This window comes from Homarus americanus, unplaced genomic scaffold (assembly GCF_018991925.1).
Source record: "Homarus americanus isolate GMGI-L3 unplaced genomic scaffold, GMGI_Hamer_2.0 scaffold29020, whole genome shotgun sequence".
In the NCBI taxonomy this organism is placed as follows: domain Eukaryota; kingdom Metazoa; phylum Arthropoda; class Malacostraca; order Decapoda; family Nephropidae; genus Homarus; species Homarus americanus.
In genome coordinates, this window is record NW_024724569.1 from 165,326 (window position 1) to 180,000 (window position 14,675).

At 42.0% G+C, this 14,675-nt stretch overlaps 2 protein-coding genes across 2 annotated transcripts; both read right to left on the reverse strand.

Moving 5' to 3' along the window:
- Positions 1–3,829: 3,829 nt before the first annotated feature.
- LOC121864444 lies at positions 3,830–5,465 on the reverse strand. The gene is made up of 3 exons (XM_042363467.1): positions 5,363–5,465; positions 4,606–4,727; positions 3,830–4,264 (listed from the first exon to the last, which is right to left on the reverse strand). The coding sequence occupies exons 1-3, from the start codon at positions 5,372–5,374 to the stop codon at positions 4,093–4,095; spliced, it is 306 nt and encodes a 101-aa protein (XP_042219401.1). The 5' UTR covers positions 5,375–5,465; the 3' UTR covers positions 3,830–4,092.
- Positions 5,466–11,789: 6,324 nt separating this feature from the next.
- On the reverse strand, positions 11,790–12,947 carry LOC121864420. Its single transcript, XM_042363446.1, has 3 exons — positions 12,655–12,947; positions 12,317–12,444; positions 11,790–12,196 (listed from the first exon to the last, which is right to left on the reverse strand). The coding sequence occupies exons 1-3, from the start codon at positions 12,664–12,666 to the stop codon at positions 12,025–12,027; spliced, it is 312 nt and encodes a 103-aa protein (XP_042219380.1). The 5' UTR covers positions 12,667–12,947; the 3' UTR covers positions 11,790–12,024.
- Positions 12,948–14,675: the final 1,728 nt, after the last annotated feature.

Genomic DNA, 14,675 nt, shown 5'->3' on the forward strand with positions numbered 1-14,675 from the left:
ACTCTGGATAAGGTAAAGTAATATAAGTTTCTCTGGACAAAAAGTAGTTGACCTCCAAGAGCATCGTCGAGCCCTTACAATTATCCCAGAAAATCAAGAATAAGTGAAATAATTATGTTAAGTGTGTGTGTGTGTGTGGACCTGAACTACATACATAACATCCATTTAGTAACAGTAAGGTTGCTATTGGATCAACATGAACTAATTGTGTTATCCAGATATCGTATTTGTGTTCCTCCGCGTGGCTGGCCAACTTGTTCAGAGGACTGACCCCAATGGACACTGGATGATGCCTTAACAGGACGAAGTGTGCCCGATTACCGTCATCTAACAGGTCATTTCTGTCAGGCTTTCAGCAGCTCAGTGGTAGGGCCTCCCTCTCACACTCACTCAACCACTTCATACTCAGCGACGTATAATGATATTGAAACAGTTTATTTAGCCAGAAAAACACAGATACAGAGTCGATAAAGAATCATAATATGAACATGGTTGAGCCAGTGAGAGGCACCTGATATATACTGTACATTTATCTTAAGGAAGTATTATGTAACATTCAGTAACATCTGGAATAGTACAATAGCATGGTGGTAATAACAACATGTCACCACGGTTATCACTTCGTTATTTATTTAATTTATCTTTTTTTGTACATTATATTATAAGTAAATACATACTTTACAGTGGAATTGATATACATAAATATGATAAGGGAGGGAAGCAGTACATCATGGGTTGTATTAAGGTGGAACAAGGGGACAGAGCTGTTAGTATCATGTCTAGTTGGCAAATATATTTATTACAATGGTAATTTCTATCTATCTACATGATGGTATCTGGTAAAACGGTTTTGGTGGTACAATAAAAACAGGAATATAAAGTTGGTATTACAAAAACTATTAATACTTAGACAATAGATATTTTTTAAGAGATGATTTAAAGGAAGTCTTACTGTAGTTGATAGGAGGCTAACGACCCATTAGGCTTCAGGATAATGCCCAAGGACCTATCTGAAGAAGGCAGTGAAGGCACAAGGTGGTTTGTTATTAGCCTGGTGTAAAGTCCATGGAGGTGGAGAACGCCAAACGCTTTCCTTTTATGCTTGTGCTGGCGAAGCGTTCATTATGGTACGAGGGATACCGTCCATCTCTCCCTCCTCCCTGGCCAGTGAAAGTGAGATACCTATTCTTCCTTCCTTCCTTCCTTCCTTCCTTCCTTCCTTCCCCGAGATAGAGACACCCTCACTCCCTTCCTTCCTTCCTTCCCCACCCTAAAATTGACCTCTCTCTCTCTCTCTCTCTCTCTCCTCTCTCTCTCCACCCGCACACCCCAGCAGGATCAACAACCTCCCCTAGGACGTGGGGTAGTAGGGCCAAGGTCACACCACCACCACTTTCTACAGCCTGCTGGGGACGTCGTCTCTCTCAACAGGTAAGTCCTGCTTGGTCCACCTGCTGTAGTCACCTAACCTCAATTGTTGACTTTATGTTTGTTTTGTTTTAATGGTACGTGTGTGTGTGTGTGTGTGTCTTCTTGCTGTTCCTCAGATTATCAAGACTTGTGTAATCTATGTTCACATTACGACCACCGACATTCCCGACACCCTCACCGACACTCCCCGACACCCTCACACCGACACTCCCCGACACCCTCACACCGACACTCCCCGACACCCTCACACCGACATTCACCGACACCCTCACACCGACACTCCCCGACACCCTCACACCGACACTCCCCGACACCCTCACACCGACACTCCCGACACCCTCACACCGACACTCCCCGACACCCTCACACCGACACTCCCCGACACCCTCACACCGACACTCCCCGACACCCTCACACCGACCTCCCCTCACGACCTCCCTACACCCCACCAAACCTCCCCCGACACCCTCACCGACACTCCCCACACCCTACACGACGCTTCCCGACACCCTCACACCGACACTTCCCGACACTCTTTACGTCTCACTGATGCCGACGATAACAGCACCATGGAGAACTAACCTTATCATTACACCTAGTGCTTATCTCACCTAACCTAATCTTACGTTCCATTAAAAGCAAAAGAATACCTATAAGATATTGGAGGAAGAAAGGAAGAAAAAAAAATATTGATAAACTGTTGACAATAAGAAAGACGAGAAAAATATTGGTAGTCTTAAGGAGAATGACTCTACACACACACACACACACACACACACACACACACTATACACTGGTTTAAAAAACGTACTTGTTGATCTAGTTGTTAGTGGAGAGTTGTATGTCGAAACTCACGGGTCCTGACCAACCCTGTGTTGTGTGTGTGTGTGTGTGTGTGTGTGTGGTACAGGTCACCTCCTCGTGGTATGTGTCTTGTTTATCTCACACACAGGAGGTTTAGCATAAGGTGTATGGACAGGTGTACGAACAGGTGTACGGACAGGTGTACGAACAGGTGTATGGACAGGTGTTTGGACAGGTGTAGTATTTTTCTCCAGATTTATATGTCATAATACAGATTATATTGATGAACACAGTAAGTTATATAGTAAGTATATTGTGTGTATGTTTGTGTACCTGTGTATGTTTGTGTCCCTGTGTATGTTTGTGTACCTGTGTATGTTTGTGTCCCTGTGTATGTTTGTGGTGAATTATTTCGTATGTGTGTAAGTGTGGACCTCAGTTTGCTGTTGAACAATGTATAAATTTGTGTGTATGTATAGTTCTGAAGGACCTTAATGTGTGTGTGTGTGTGTGTGTGTTGTGTTAAATTACTGTTCGGTTACATACAGTAATTACCATATTAATGAGGTAAACGTTTTCTTCATTGTCCTGTTTACTGTATGAATGTAAACAATGAATATACAAGAGGGAATTATTTAATGTAAAATAAAATAACTATTATAAACTACTATCGTGTATTGACAGAAGATAAGCTGTTAACAGATAAGCGGCTTATACAATGTTTATTATCAAGGCGCCCTGGTCAACACTGTGGGTAGTGAAAGTTCAGTCCCAAATGCTCCTAGAACAGTGGTTCTCTTTAGAGCTATATTTAAAGAACTGTTATAAATTGTACGTTCCAAATAATGTTGGGAATCTGAATTAAACAAAACTTGTATTACTTATTTGGACTTGGCAGAAAGAAAATTTTCATTTTTTTTTGTCAATGTTTAATCATAACGACAATACAATTTTAATATTTACAGGTACATACTCTTCTGCTAATTTATTTTTATATTTTTACGGATTATCTAAGATTTCACAGGTCAGTCCTGTCGTGACAGGCGCTGGACCGAGCCTGAACGGCTTGTTCAGTACGTGTCGTGTCATCCTTTCAAGTGGTGATAGGACCGAATGGGAGTTTGGGAGGAAAATGAAGGAGGCCACGAGGATGTTGAAATTCTCAAGGGTGAAAGGTGGGGTTGAACACAGGTCGTCTTTATTTTAATCCCGAATATTTCCGTCTGTTTTACAAGAATCAAATTAAGGTCAATGTGGGAGCAGAAACTCAGCTGTAGCGTCACGTGTTAGGTCATGTACACACACACACACACACCTGTCAAATTCCCGTCTGGTTCCTGTCAAGTGCCGGGAAAATTAGTTTGTCCGGCCCCTAGTCCAGACACGGCTAATCAACACAGCCTGGGACACGATCACTCTGTCTCACACTTGTGGTCGGTAAGTTTAGGCGGTATAGGAAAGACTTTGTATTTGTTGACATTTATTTCTTATTTTGTTATATAATAAATAAAGTACAATGGATGTACCGAAGAGAATATGAAGTACCTGATGTTAAGGACGGTCCTAAGAACGAGGAGACAGGAGGTGGGGAAAGATAGAAGAAGAAGGAGGAAGAGACAGGAAATCATCGTCAGGAAAATGGAATAACGATGGAAGGAGAGACTGAAGCAAGAGTATGATGGCCTCTTGTAGCAGCACCTTGATGACGACTACTGCAGGAGGTGAGGCTGAGATAGAAGGAGACGAGCGATGATTTAGGAGCTTCTCGTGGTGCTCCAGGGAACACTGTTTGTCGTGTTCCGGAGCCCAAGACAACACGCTAAGTGGTATCATTGGTTGAGAGAATTTTTTTATTATTTACTTGTCGAATTCGTCAAAGAGATCCTCAAGGGAGACGAAGGATCCCTGGGCACCGTCAGCTAACATGCCGCCGTCGGTAGCGGGGACAACGTTGGACTCGACGATGCGGAAACCGTTTTCGTCAGCTTCATATTTGACGAAGTATTCCTTACCTTCGGGGGAAGTCCAGCTGCAGGGAGATAGAGACGTTTATATTTATTTTAACTATTCCTTCACTGATATGTTAAGAGCGTAAGACAACGCCAGCACAGGCAGAAGTCGGGCGAAGATTATTCTGGCTTATAGTTACTATGAATTATTTGTGCTTACGAGTTTTAGGGAAAAGCCATGAACTGTTCACTGCTCCTGCTGGCGCTATGCATTGTTCAACTAAATCTGAACAACATATAACAGATGAAGTTACAGCAAGACCAAGAGAGTGAGTTTCAAAATTATTAACCCACAGAACATTATATAGTTGAAGTGATAACTATGATTCTTCTTCAACAGGTGTACAGATGATTACCTTACCTGTAGCTACCAGTGACAGTGGTGTCTTTGGCGATGTTTAGGTCATGGTGAATCTCATCCAGATCAACAATGGTATCGGGACGAGCTGTGACCAGGGCGACGACACTCACCAGGACGATAAGCTGACGGGACGGGGGAGGAGGAGGAGGAGGAGACAAATGGATTAGTATAACAGATAAAATACAATGATTACGGTAAGAAATCTATAGAGTACCAAGACGTAAAGAAAACAAATGTTAAGACGTATTTATCAAGGGGGGTGGGTGCATATCTTGTTAACGTTACAGAAGATTAATTCATTGATAAAGTTAATCTAAGAAATACAACAACAACAAAATCGCATATAAGATTCTACATATGCTTATATAAATGCACTGAAGAATACAGCCACTTTGGGTTAGCTGTTAAAACATTACTATTAGAACTATAGGTAATATTAATCTTCTGATGCTTCTGTTGGGTTAGTTATGTATATTATATGTATACTTGCACTGTTTATGTATATTCTTTGTATACTTCGTGTGTTTCTCTCTGTCCTCCTCCAACACTCCCTCTTCGTTCCTCCCTCCAACACTCTCCCTCTCCTCATATCTCTCTCTATCTCCCTCCAACACTCAACTACCTCACCTCCACCATCTCATTCTCTCCAAACACTGTCTCTCTCTCTTTCCTTCAACTCCCAAACATCTTATTTTATTCTCCTCCTCCTCCAACTGTCTCTTATATCATCCCTAGTCTCTCTGTCTCTCCAACTTACTGCCAGCTTCATAATGCAGGTAGGTAGGTAGGTAATAGGGGGTAGATACTAGGTAGTGTGAGGAACAGGACTGCAGTGCCCTCTTATATACCCCTCCTGAAGAAGCCCCGCCTATCAAACCTGACCTATTCCCTCAAGCTTCCTCCCCCCCCCCTTTATGACCTGACCTCCTCCTCCTCCGTCTGCCCCCCTTCTCTCAACCCAAAGGTCAAGGGGTCAAAATGAGTCAAGAGGCTATTGATGTTGATATTGTGTGTTTGTTGGTATCACCTGGTGTATTGATATCACCTGGTGTTTGTTGATACCTCCCTTCACCCCCATGACATTCCCTTCCTCACCCCTTCCTCCCTCCATCCCCTCTTCCTCTATTGTCAATTATAAAACAAAAGACCATCGTAGACCAGTGTGTATAATGAGATCTCTGGTGGCCGGTTTGTGAATTAATATGATGAGTAAATGAGTAAAATTGGATGATAATGATGAATAAATTAGTAAACAGGATGATAATGATGAGTAAATGAGTGAATAATGAGTATACTAGATGATGGTAGTGAGTGGATGGATAGGTTTAAACGTTTGTGTGAGTAAAAGTAATTATTATGAGTATTATGAGTACAGACGTTGTTTATGTGAGTTAGAAAGAGTAAAAGATATAACCTCATATTAATTCAAGCGAGAAAAGACAGACAGACAGACAGACATACAAACAGACAGACAGACAGACAGACAGACAGACAGACAGACAAACAAACAGACAGACAGACAGACAGACAGAAAAGACAGACGAACGAACAGACAGACAGACGAACGAACAGACAGACAGACAGAAAAAGAACAGACAAAGACAGACAGACAGAAAAAAGACAGACAGACGAACAGGTGAATAACATTAAATCTTTAGATACGCAAAAAAATAATATAAATTTAAAATACAAATTGTAATAGCAAAAAAAAAATAAATTAAAACATACACAAGAAAAAAAAAAAAGAATTGGGGTCGAGAAATAAATAAAGACAAAAGCAAAATTAGAATCATATAATAGCCCCACCCCCCACCCACCACCCCCACCACCCCCGCCCCCCACCCCCACCACCCCCACCACCCCCACCCCCGAAAAAAACACCCACATATTATTTACATTAAGTGAAAGTAAACAGACTGTATTTATAATAGTAAAAAAAAATTCACACAAAAATATTTATCTTATATAAACACAGAACTTATATACCGCAGAGAGAGAGAGAGAGAGAGAGAGAGAGAGAGAGAGAGAGAGAGAGAGAGGTTACGATAATGTACGACTGAAGTTGTTTTTGTCCGCCTGTATAATAGTTTCAGCTTAAGGTACGAAGGTCGCTGAGGCTGTTGTGTGCAGGAGGGAGAGTTTGTCAACGTACGATAATGTATAGAGTAGGAAGACCGTGGATGACAAGTGATGGATGATGTAGAGGATATTTAGACGCTTCGGGATAGCTTGTAGTTATAGAAGTATGACTGTACATACATACATACATACATACATACATACTTACTTACAGGCATACATACATACATAAATACGTCGATGTATACACGTACACAATAAATGCAGACCTCTATTCACCTGTAATAACAGATGGGTGAAACAGGTGTAAGGCAGAGTTGGGTACAAAAGGCGTGCCGGGAGGAGAAGGAAGGGAAGGAAGGAGGGAGGAAGGGAAGGAAGGAGGGAGGGAAGGAAGGAGGGAGGAAGGGAAGGAAGGAGATATTTTAAGAGTATTTAGGAGAAAAATTACAAGTGTCTCTTATGAACGATTTTTCTTAAGTTACAGTGAACGTGTTTGATATTCTCTCTCTCTCTCTCTCTCTCTCTCTCTCTCTCTCTCTCTCTCTCTCCTCTCTCTCTCTCTCTCTCTCATTCATAAAAAGAGAAAGAAGAAGGTCAGGTCAGGTCAGGTCAGGTTGAGCATGACTGAACCACGATTTAGTCTTCATGCGCCACTACCCACCCGCCCGTTATACTGACAACATCACCCAAGCGTACTCGTCTGTTTCATCCACCCTGAAGGAGGAACCTCTCACGGGGGGGGGGGGAGGGGGTCATTAATTAACCATCACCTACCCTGACCTCTCATAATTATTCCTAACCTCTGACTCCACACATCTTATTGTACTTTCGGTTGACCTCCTAGTCCTCCTCCTCCTCCTGATCTAAGCAATATGGGTTCTATATTCTTAAATCCAAGGTCGGGTCATTTTACGGGTCATATCCTTCCCCTGACCTCTCCTGACCTCTCTCCACAACCTCCATTGTACTCTGAGCTGACCTCCTCTACTTGTCTTGCTGCCCTTCATCTCCCGACCCGAGAATAATAATTATTTCTTAAGGTCAAAATATCCTGTAGGTTATAATTCATCCATGACCTACCTTGACCTCTCTCTTGACCCTCCAGTAATGAGAGGTCGAGAAGCGAGTAGTTGAGATCCCATATTACAGTGATTGATGTTATTGCAAGAGTTAAGGACCAGATGATGCAGTGATTGATGTTATTGCAAAAGTTAAGGACCCGATGTTGCAGTGAGCAGGTGTTATTGCAAGAGTTAAGGACCCGATGATGGAGTAATTGATGTTATTGCAAGAGTTAAGGACCCGATGATGGAGTAATTGATGTTATTGCAAGAGTTAAGGACCCGATGTTGCAGTGGGTAGGTGTTATTGCAAGTAAGGAAGATCAACATTGAGTCATGAAGATCCTCGAGTGACTTCCACGAGATAAGAAAATATAATTAATGATGACCACTGTTGGGTAGACGGTGTTGGGGTGCCTAATGGTCAGTGACGGGAGGGAGGGACTCAACACACACACACACATTACAATTTCTACAAGCACCTACCTATATTATTCATGTATATATAATAAGAATGTAGCTATAAGCACAACTACCCTCCATCCCTCCTCCCTCCCCTCCCTCCCTCTGTATCCTTACATCCTCCCTCCCCCCCCCTCCCCCCCCTCCTCTATCCCAAAAGTTCTCATGTGCAAACCAATTGTGTTGCAATGGCCCTCTGAACCCTAAATGTCGTGTTCCACTGCACCCCCCCCTCTTCCTTTCACCCCATCCTCTCTCTCCTCTCCTTCTCTTAACCCCTCTTTCTCTCATCCTCTTCCTTTCTCCTCTTCCTTTCTCTCATTACTAAACACACACATACACACACACACACACACACACACACACACACACACACACACACACACACACACACACACACACACAGATCCGATAAATTCAGTGAAATAAATTTAGACTCTCTCGTAGTTAAATAACCTGGCAGAGTACACTTGCATCACATACCAGCACCCAGAATAAACACACACACAGTTTATACACGTCTGTCTAGTCTTCAGAATCATTGCTGGTGATCGAAAAACAAAACAAAACAAGAAATTTACTTCTTTTTTTTTTAGAGAGAGAAAACTATAAACTTATAGATGAAATTTCCTTCAATAGAAACCATAATATTTCCTCCTCTTATTTCTCAATGGTAAATCTTATTATTTTTAGCGTTTGGTCTTTACTCTGGCTGGGAGGGTCTGGAAGGGGTCTGGGAGAGGCTAAAAGGGGCTGGGAGTTTCTTAGGAGGGGCTAGAGGGGGCTAGGAAGGGCACTGGGAAGGCACTGGGAGGGACTGGGAGTGGCTAGTCTCCTCGTATAGTATGTAACAGTGTCTGCCGAGGTCGTCTACTTCGTCACCGTCACCCGGGTCTTACTGTTTAAGGATATAAATTATAGGTGTGTGAATTTGCATAAAAATTGACGAAGTGAAAGAAGTGGGTAATTTTGTCAACGTAGATATGTGTGTCAGTCGATACGTTGGCCAAAGAGAAACAAAACAGATATATATTGGTCTTATTAAAGCTATGAGAGAGAAGGACATCATATTTATCAGAAATATTTGGGTTTTCTCGTGCTTATTAAGTATAATTTTCAACAGTATTCTACAGTACAGTCTGGCAGCCAGATTTAAATTCTAAAACAAACTTGAATTTGTTTACATGAGCGTCACACCAGTAAACAATTGTTCAAAGTAAACTAAACATTTGTTCAGACTTCACGAGATATTTTGACAGTTTTGTAGTCTTCTATCTATCTAAATTCACTGTTACCGAATTTTTCATAACATTTTGAGATATCCAGCTGTTGTGATGATAATATGCAACAACAGTACAGTGAAAATAGACAGTGACCTTGTCCAGTTTATCGCTGCCCAAACAGTGAGTCCCAGCACGGACGAGGTGAAGCAAAAATGACCCTTATTTTACCAGTGTTGTTCTGGTGACCTTTGGGTAGACGAGTACCACAAGGTAGGGTCATTCCTCATCCCCCCCCTCTCTCTCTCTCTCTCTCTCTCTCTCTCTCTCTATCAAGGTCATCTAAGGTCAACCTGGATGTTTTAATCTTGTAGGTAAGGTAACATAATAAAGTTTCTTAACACGTATCTTGTTATTGTTAGTTTGGAAATCATTGTGTGTTACTCAGTGTAGTTGATATGAGTTAAATAATAAAACAGACGTACTCAGCCTGGAGAGTGATGGCCGAGAGAATTGACATGTTAGTATATCAATATTTCCTTAGCCTTCTTGATTAACTTTCTAGTGGTTCATATTCATTTCTTATTCATTTATTGTTTTTATTCTTATTTCATTTAATCGTCTTCGTAAGGTGTTAAAAAGAGAGTGTTGGAGACGCTAGTGCTGGAGACGTTAGTGTTGGAGACGCTAACAATCACATATCACCACCACCACCACTACCACCACCACCACCACCACCACCACCACTACCACTACCACCACCACCACCACTACCACCACCACCACCACCACGAACCACACTATCTCCCAGCCGTCCTTTGATGCGCTTCCCGGACAAAGACAGACACACACACACACACACACACACACACACACACACACACACACACACATACACACAAAGACACTGTTCTACTCTCGGTGACAACAAAAAGTAAACACAATGCCCTCTACCCCACAATGCCCAAACAGTGCCTTCTTGTCTGACCCACAGTGCCAAAAACAATGCCAAAACAGCTCTGACCCGCATAGCTTTAAAACGAGTAGCTCTTTCTCGCTCGTTAGGACCTCGTAACCTCTTCCGGCTGACCTGTGTAATAAAAATAGATGTGGAGGGAAACTGAGGATATTAAGTAGAATAGAAAGATGTGATGATGGCTAGAATATCTTGTTGTTGTTGTTCTTGTTGTTCTTGTTCTTTTCATTGTTCGTCTTGTTCTTGTTTTTGTTCTTGTTCTTGTTTTTGCTCTTCTTCTTCTTCTTCTTCTTCTTCTTCTTCTTCTTCTTCTTCTTCTTCTTCTTCTTCTTCTTCTTTTTCTTATTATTATTATTATTATTATTATTATTATTATTATTATTATTATTATTATTATTATTATTATTATTATTATTATTATTATTATTATTATTATTATTATTATTATTATTATTGTTGTTGTTGTTGTTATTATTATTATTATTGTTGTTGTTGTTATTATTATTATTATTATTATTATTATTATTATTATTATTATTTTCATTCTCATTATTCTTAATCGCCTTTTTCTCAGCGTGAGTTGTGTTGGGTCGCTTCTTGCCCTCCACAACGTCTTGGTGAGAGGAACATAAGATAATGGAGAATTTACGACTGTGGTACGCAGAAGGAGGATGATAAAGGTGGAAATAGAGCAAAGAAAGACTACTAGGGACATGGTGGTGGGTGAGAGAGAGAGTGGGGAGAGAGCGAGCGAGAGGGTGTGTGTGTTGTCTGATCAGGAACACAATGGTTGAGAAAACAAAAGTGACTCGATTGTATTTATGTTGTGTCAGGGAGATAGTGTGTGTGTGTGTGTGTGTGTGTGTGTATGTGTGTGTTGTGTGTGTGTGTGGGTGTGTGTGTGTGTGCGTGGGTGTGTGTGTGTGTGTGTTGTGTGGGTGTTTTCTATATAATATTTTGCGTTTCTATGTACGTGTATGTATGTATGTATGTATGTATGTAATTCGTTCATAAAATAAACATTGCAAGTACAGAGTCTTATTGCGTATTGAATTTTATAACTGAACCCTGATTGGCTATAGGTACAATCACCCTAACTCTAATCGGCTGCAGGTAAGATTTCTTGGATTCTGATTGGCTGAAGGTAACATTAATTGACTCTGATTGGCTACAGGTTACTCCCACGTCTATTCTTCTCATAAATGTGTTTGTGCATCAGTTTTTGACGATACATAAGTTGTTAAGATGTCAATCAGAAGATGAATATGAAAGGAAAAAGGAAGAAAGTAAGAGAGAGAGAGAGAGAGAGAGAGAAAAAGAGAAAGTTCATTAATATATCGTACACCTGTAATACCTGAATCGGATAATAATTGTAAACGAAGATTAATCCCATAATAAATATTTATTTATAACACGCACACAGGTAAGAGAGACGTCAGGTGATGTCTACCACTGACGTCATGAGAGAGAAAGGCTTTATGTTACAAGAAGTTTGACTGTTTTATGTGGGGGTCGTCCCTCTAGTGATTTGGTGACCCACTAATTCGGTTCGATTTAGTCTCGTTCCGTTTCGTTGTCGTCGTTCTAGTTTGTATCGGGCACTTGTTGACCCTGATGTTTATTTGTCATCGTCTTCACCGTCGTCATCTTCGTCACCATCGAGGTCGGCCTGTTCACCGTCAGCAGAGACGCCGTTGGCAGAGGGGACGGCGTTGGACTCCAGGACGCGGTAACCCTTGTCGTCAGCGATGTACTTGACTACAAACTCAATGCCTTCAGGACTCTCCCACCTGAGGGTGTTAAAAAGGACGATCAAGGATGTGAAAGAAGGACAATATACGGACGTGTACTTGGTTTAGCCAGGATTAATATCATTACACAAGGCCAAGTGTCAATATGTGGTAACTCACTTGTACTCGCCGGTTACAGAGTGACCCGCCTCGCCCTCCTGCTCGTGCTCGGCGTCTTCACCTTCGAAGTCCAGGATCTCATCAGGGCGAGCAGCGGCCAGGGCGACCAGACCCAGAGCGATCACCAGCTGTGGAGAGGAAGGAGATAACGAGCTATAACTACTGCTGCAGGAGGTGGTGAGACAAGGCATTACCCAATTGTGTACAAGAACCGTAAACTCTGGCGGTGATTCTTGTAGTTCTCACAATTTGTTCCTAAGACGAGGTTCCTACAGTGTTGAGGATGACTTAGCTACTGAAACAGAGACTAGGCGTTGTGGGTATTAATCTGAACTCACCAGAACCTTCATGGTGATGGAGGGAGTGAATTGAGGTGACTCTACTATAAGGTCGACCTTCACCTCCAGATGTCTGTAGGTCTTAGGTTCTCAGGCCAGGAGACGTGAGGGTTGGATCATCGGCTGAGCTCCATAGAACGAGATTTTTTTTTCACTGATATATCCATCCATTCGTTCTGGGGTCAGTGAATGGACCATTTGGGAGGACGAAAAAATATGTAGATTTGGTTTTCTTGGTGGAATGGAAAGGCAACAGGACGACCACACCTCTTTTTCAAGGTTCACCTCTACATAGTCTGGCGTCTTGACCCCGAAATGTCATGTAGCTTCTTGGACTACAGCCAGATAGTCTAGGTGGTCCTTGATGATGACTCTGTAGAGGAGACGTTGATGATACTCCTGTGTGTAGCTGGTGTAGGTCGAGTCTCTGAAGTGCCGCTAACATACAGTAGGTGGTTGTAGTGATAGCTCGTCTCGATGATTTAGTTCCCTCCTTAACCTACGCTTCACAGGACTTTCAAAATCGTTTTCTCTCATGCCTCTCTCATTTGTTCCTGCAATAAGACATAGTGCATTATTTGCTCATTATTTAAACAAAACCATAACAAAATCTTTATAATAATCACGTGGGCCTTACCTACACTTTACATATATATGTATATATATACCTGTCAGTGTTGAGGATGTAATCATTAACAGACGAGAAGGTAAACAAGAAACAGAGAAGGTTCTTGGGACATCACTACCACCTTGGGGGACAACACCACCAAGCATTTTACTGTATCTCACGTCCATGTCCACTAACTCCTACACTGTGTGACCTCCAGGGCTCACCTCGTCTCTATACCAGGTAAATATATACTTTTTTCCTCCCTGGACACACACACACACACACACACACACACACACACACACACACACACACACACACACACACACACACACACAAAACACACACACACCAAGGCACTAGAAATAACTCTACTGTCACCACCAATGATGACGTCAATGTTGTTTACACAGACCATCAGTTAGCTTTGGGAGTTAAAGGCCTCTTGATATAGCCAACCTGTTTATAGATGTACGAGTGTCTGTCATCAGTATCTGGCACCATTAGTCTGCAGTAAGAGAGGTAACCAGTAGCCCAGTCTCATACGATTATTATAATACATTTTTTTTTAGTTGTTTTATGTCTTAGAGATTTAGATTAATGATGAAGCATGTTGTTGAGGAGGCGTTGACCATCCATTATCTATGACCTTCTTGTTAACATTTATCGTTTTCTGTGTGAGGGTCTTGGGATCATTAACCACCACCACCAAAGAAAACACACCATTCCCACTCGCAACACACCATTCCCACTCGCAACACAACAAATTCTCCCTCACAACACAACAAATTCTCCCCCACAACACAACAAACTCTCCCTCACAACACAACAAACACGTGAGGTGACCGAGATGACTGAGTTATAATTAGCTTTGTTTTTCTTCCTCATTTTTTTAGCTCACAAGAAGAATTCACACACAGGAATTTATAGAAGGAAAGATAATTTTACTTGACATTCAATCACTGATAAATTGTCACTGTGCCAAGATCATGAATTGAGAGAGAGATCCTTTAGTGAACTGCATGTTGTAACTAGTACCGGGAAGTCCTACAAGTACTGGGTTGTCTGGGAGTCTACTGGTCATTGTATCCACCGGGAAGCTACAGTACCGGGTTATGTGGTAATCTGCTGGTCGTCACGAGGCCACCACATCACGTCCTCGATCTCTAGGTCTCGGGAGGACGACAAGGTTTTCTCGTGGCTGTTGTCTCGAGATAGGTAACAGGACTTCACCTCTCGTCTATAAGGCAAATTATAACCAATTCATGGACGTATTTTAGGCAGCGAATGGTGAAGGTACTCTTTGGTGTGAGTGTATACAAGGATATAGGACAAGGGAAACTATGTGTGTGTGTGTGTGTGTGTGTGTGTGTGTGTGTGTGTGGGTGTGCCCAGATCTGTCAAGCGAGTC

What these genes read in the sequence shown, in the direction of transcription:
- LOC121864444 (XM_042363467.1), bottom strand. An exon ending in ACTGTCACTGGTAGCTACAG is followed by an intron (nt 4,265 to 4,605) that starts GTAAGGTAATCA and finishes ATCTCCCTGCAG; the next exon opens with CTGGACTTCCCCCGAAGGTA.
- LOC121864420 (XM_042363446.1), bottom strand. An exon ending in TCTGTAACCGGCGAGTACAA is followed by an intron (nt 12,197 to 12,316) that starts GTGAGTTACCAC and finishes TAACACCCTCAG; the next exon opens with GTGGGAGAGTCCTGAAGGCA.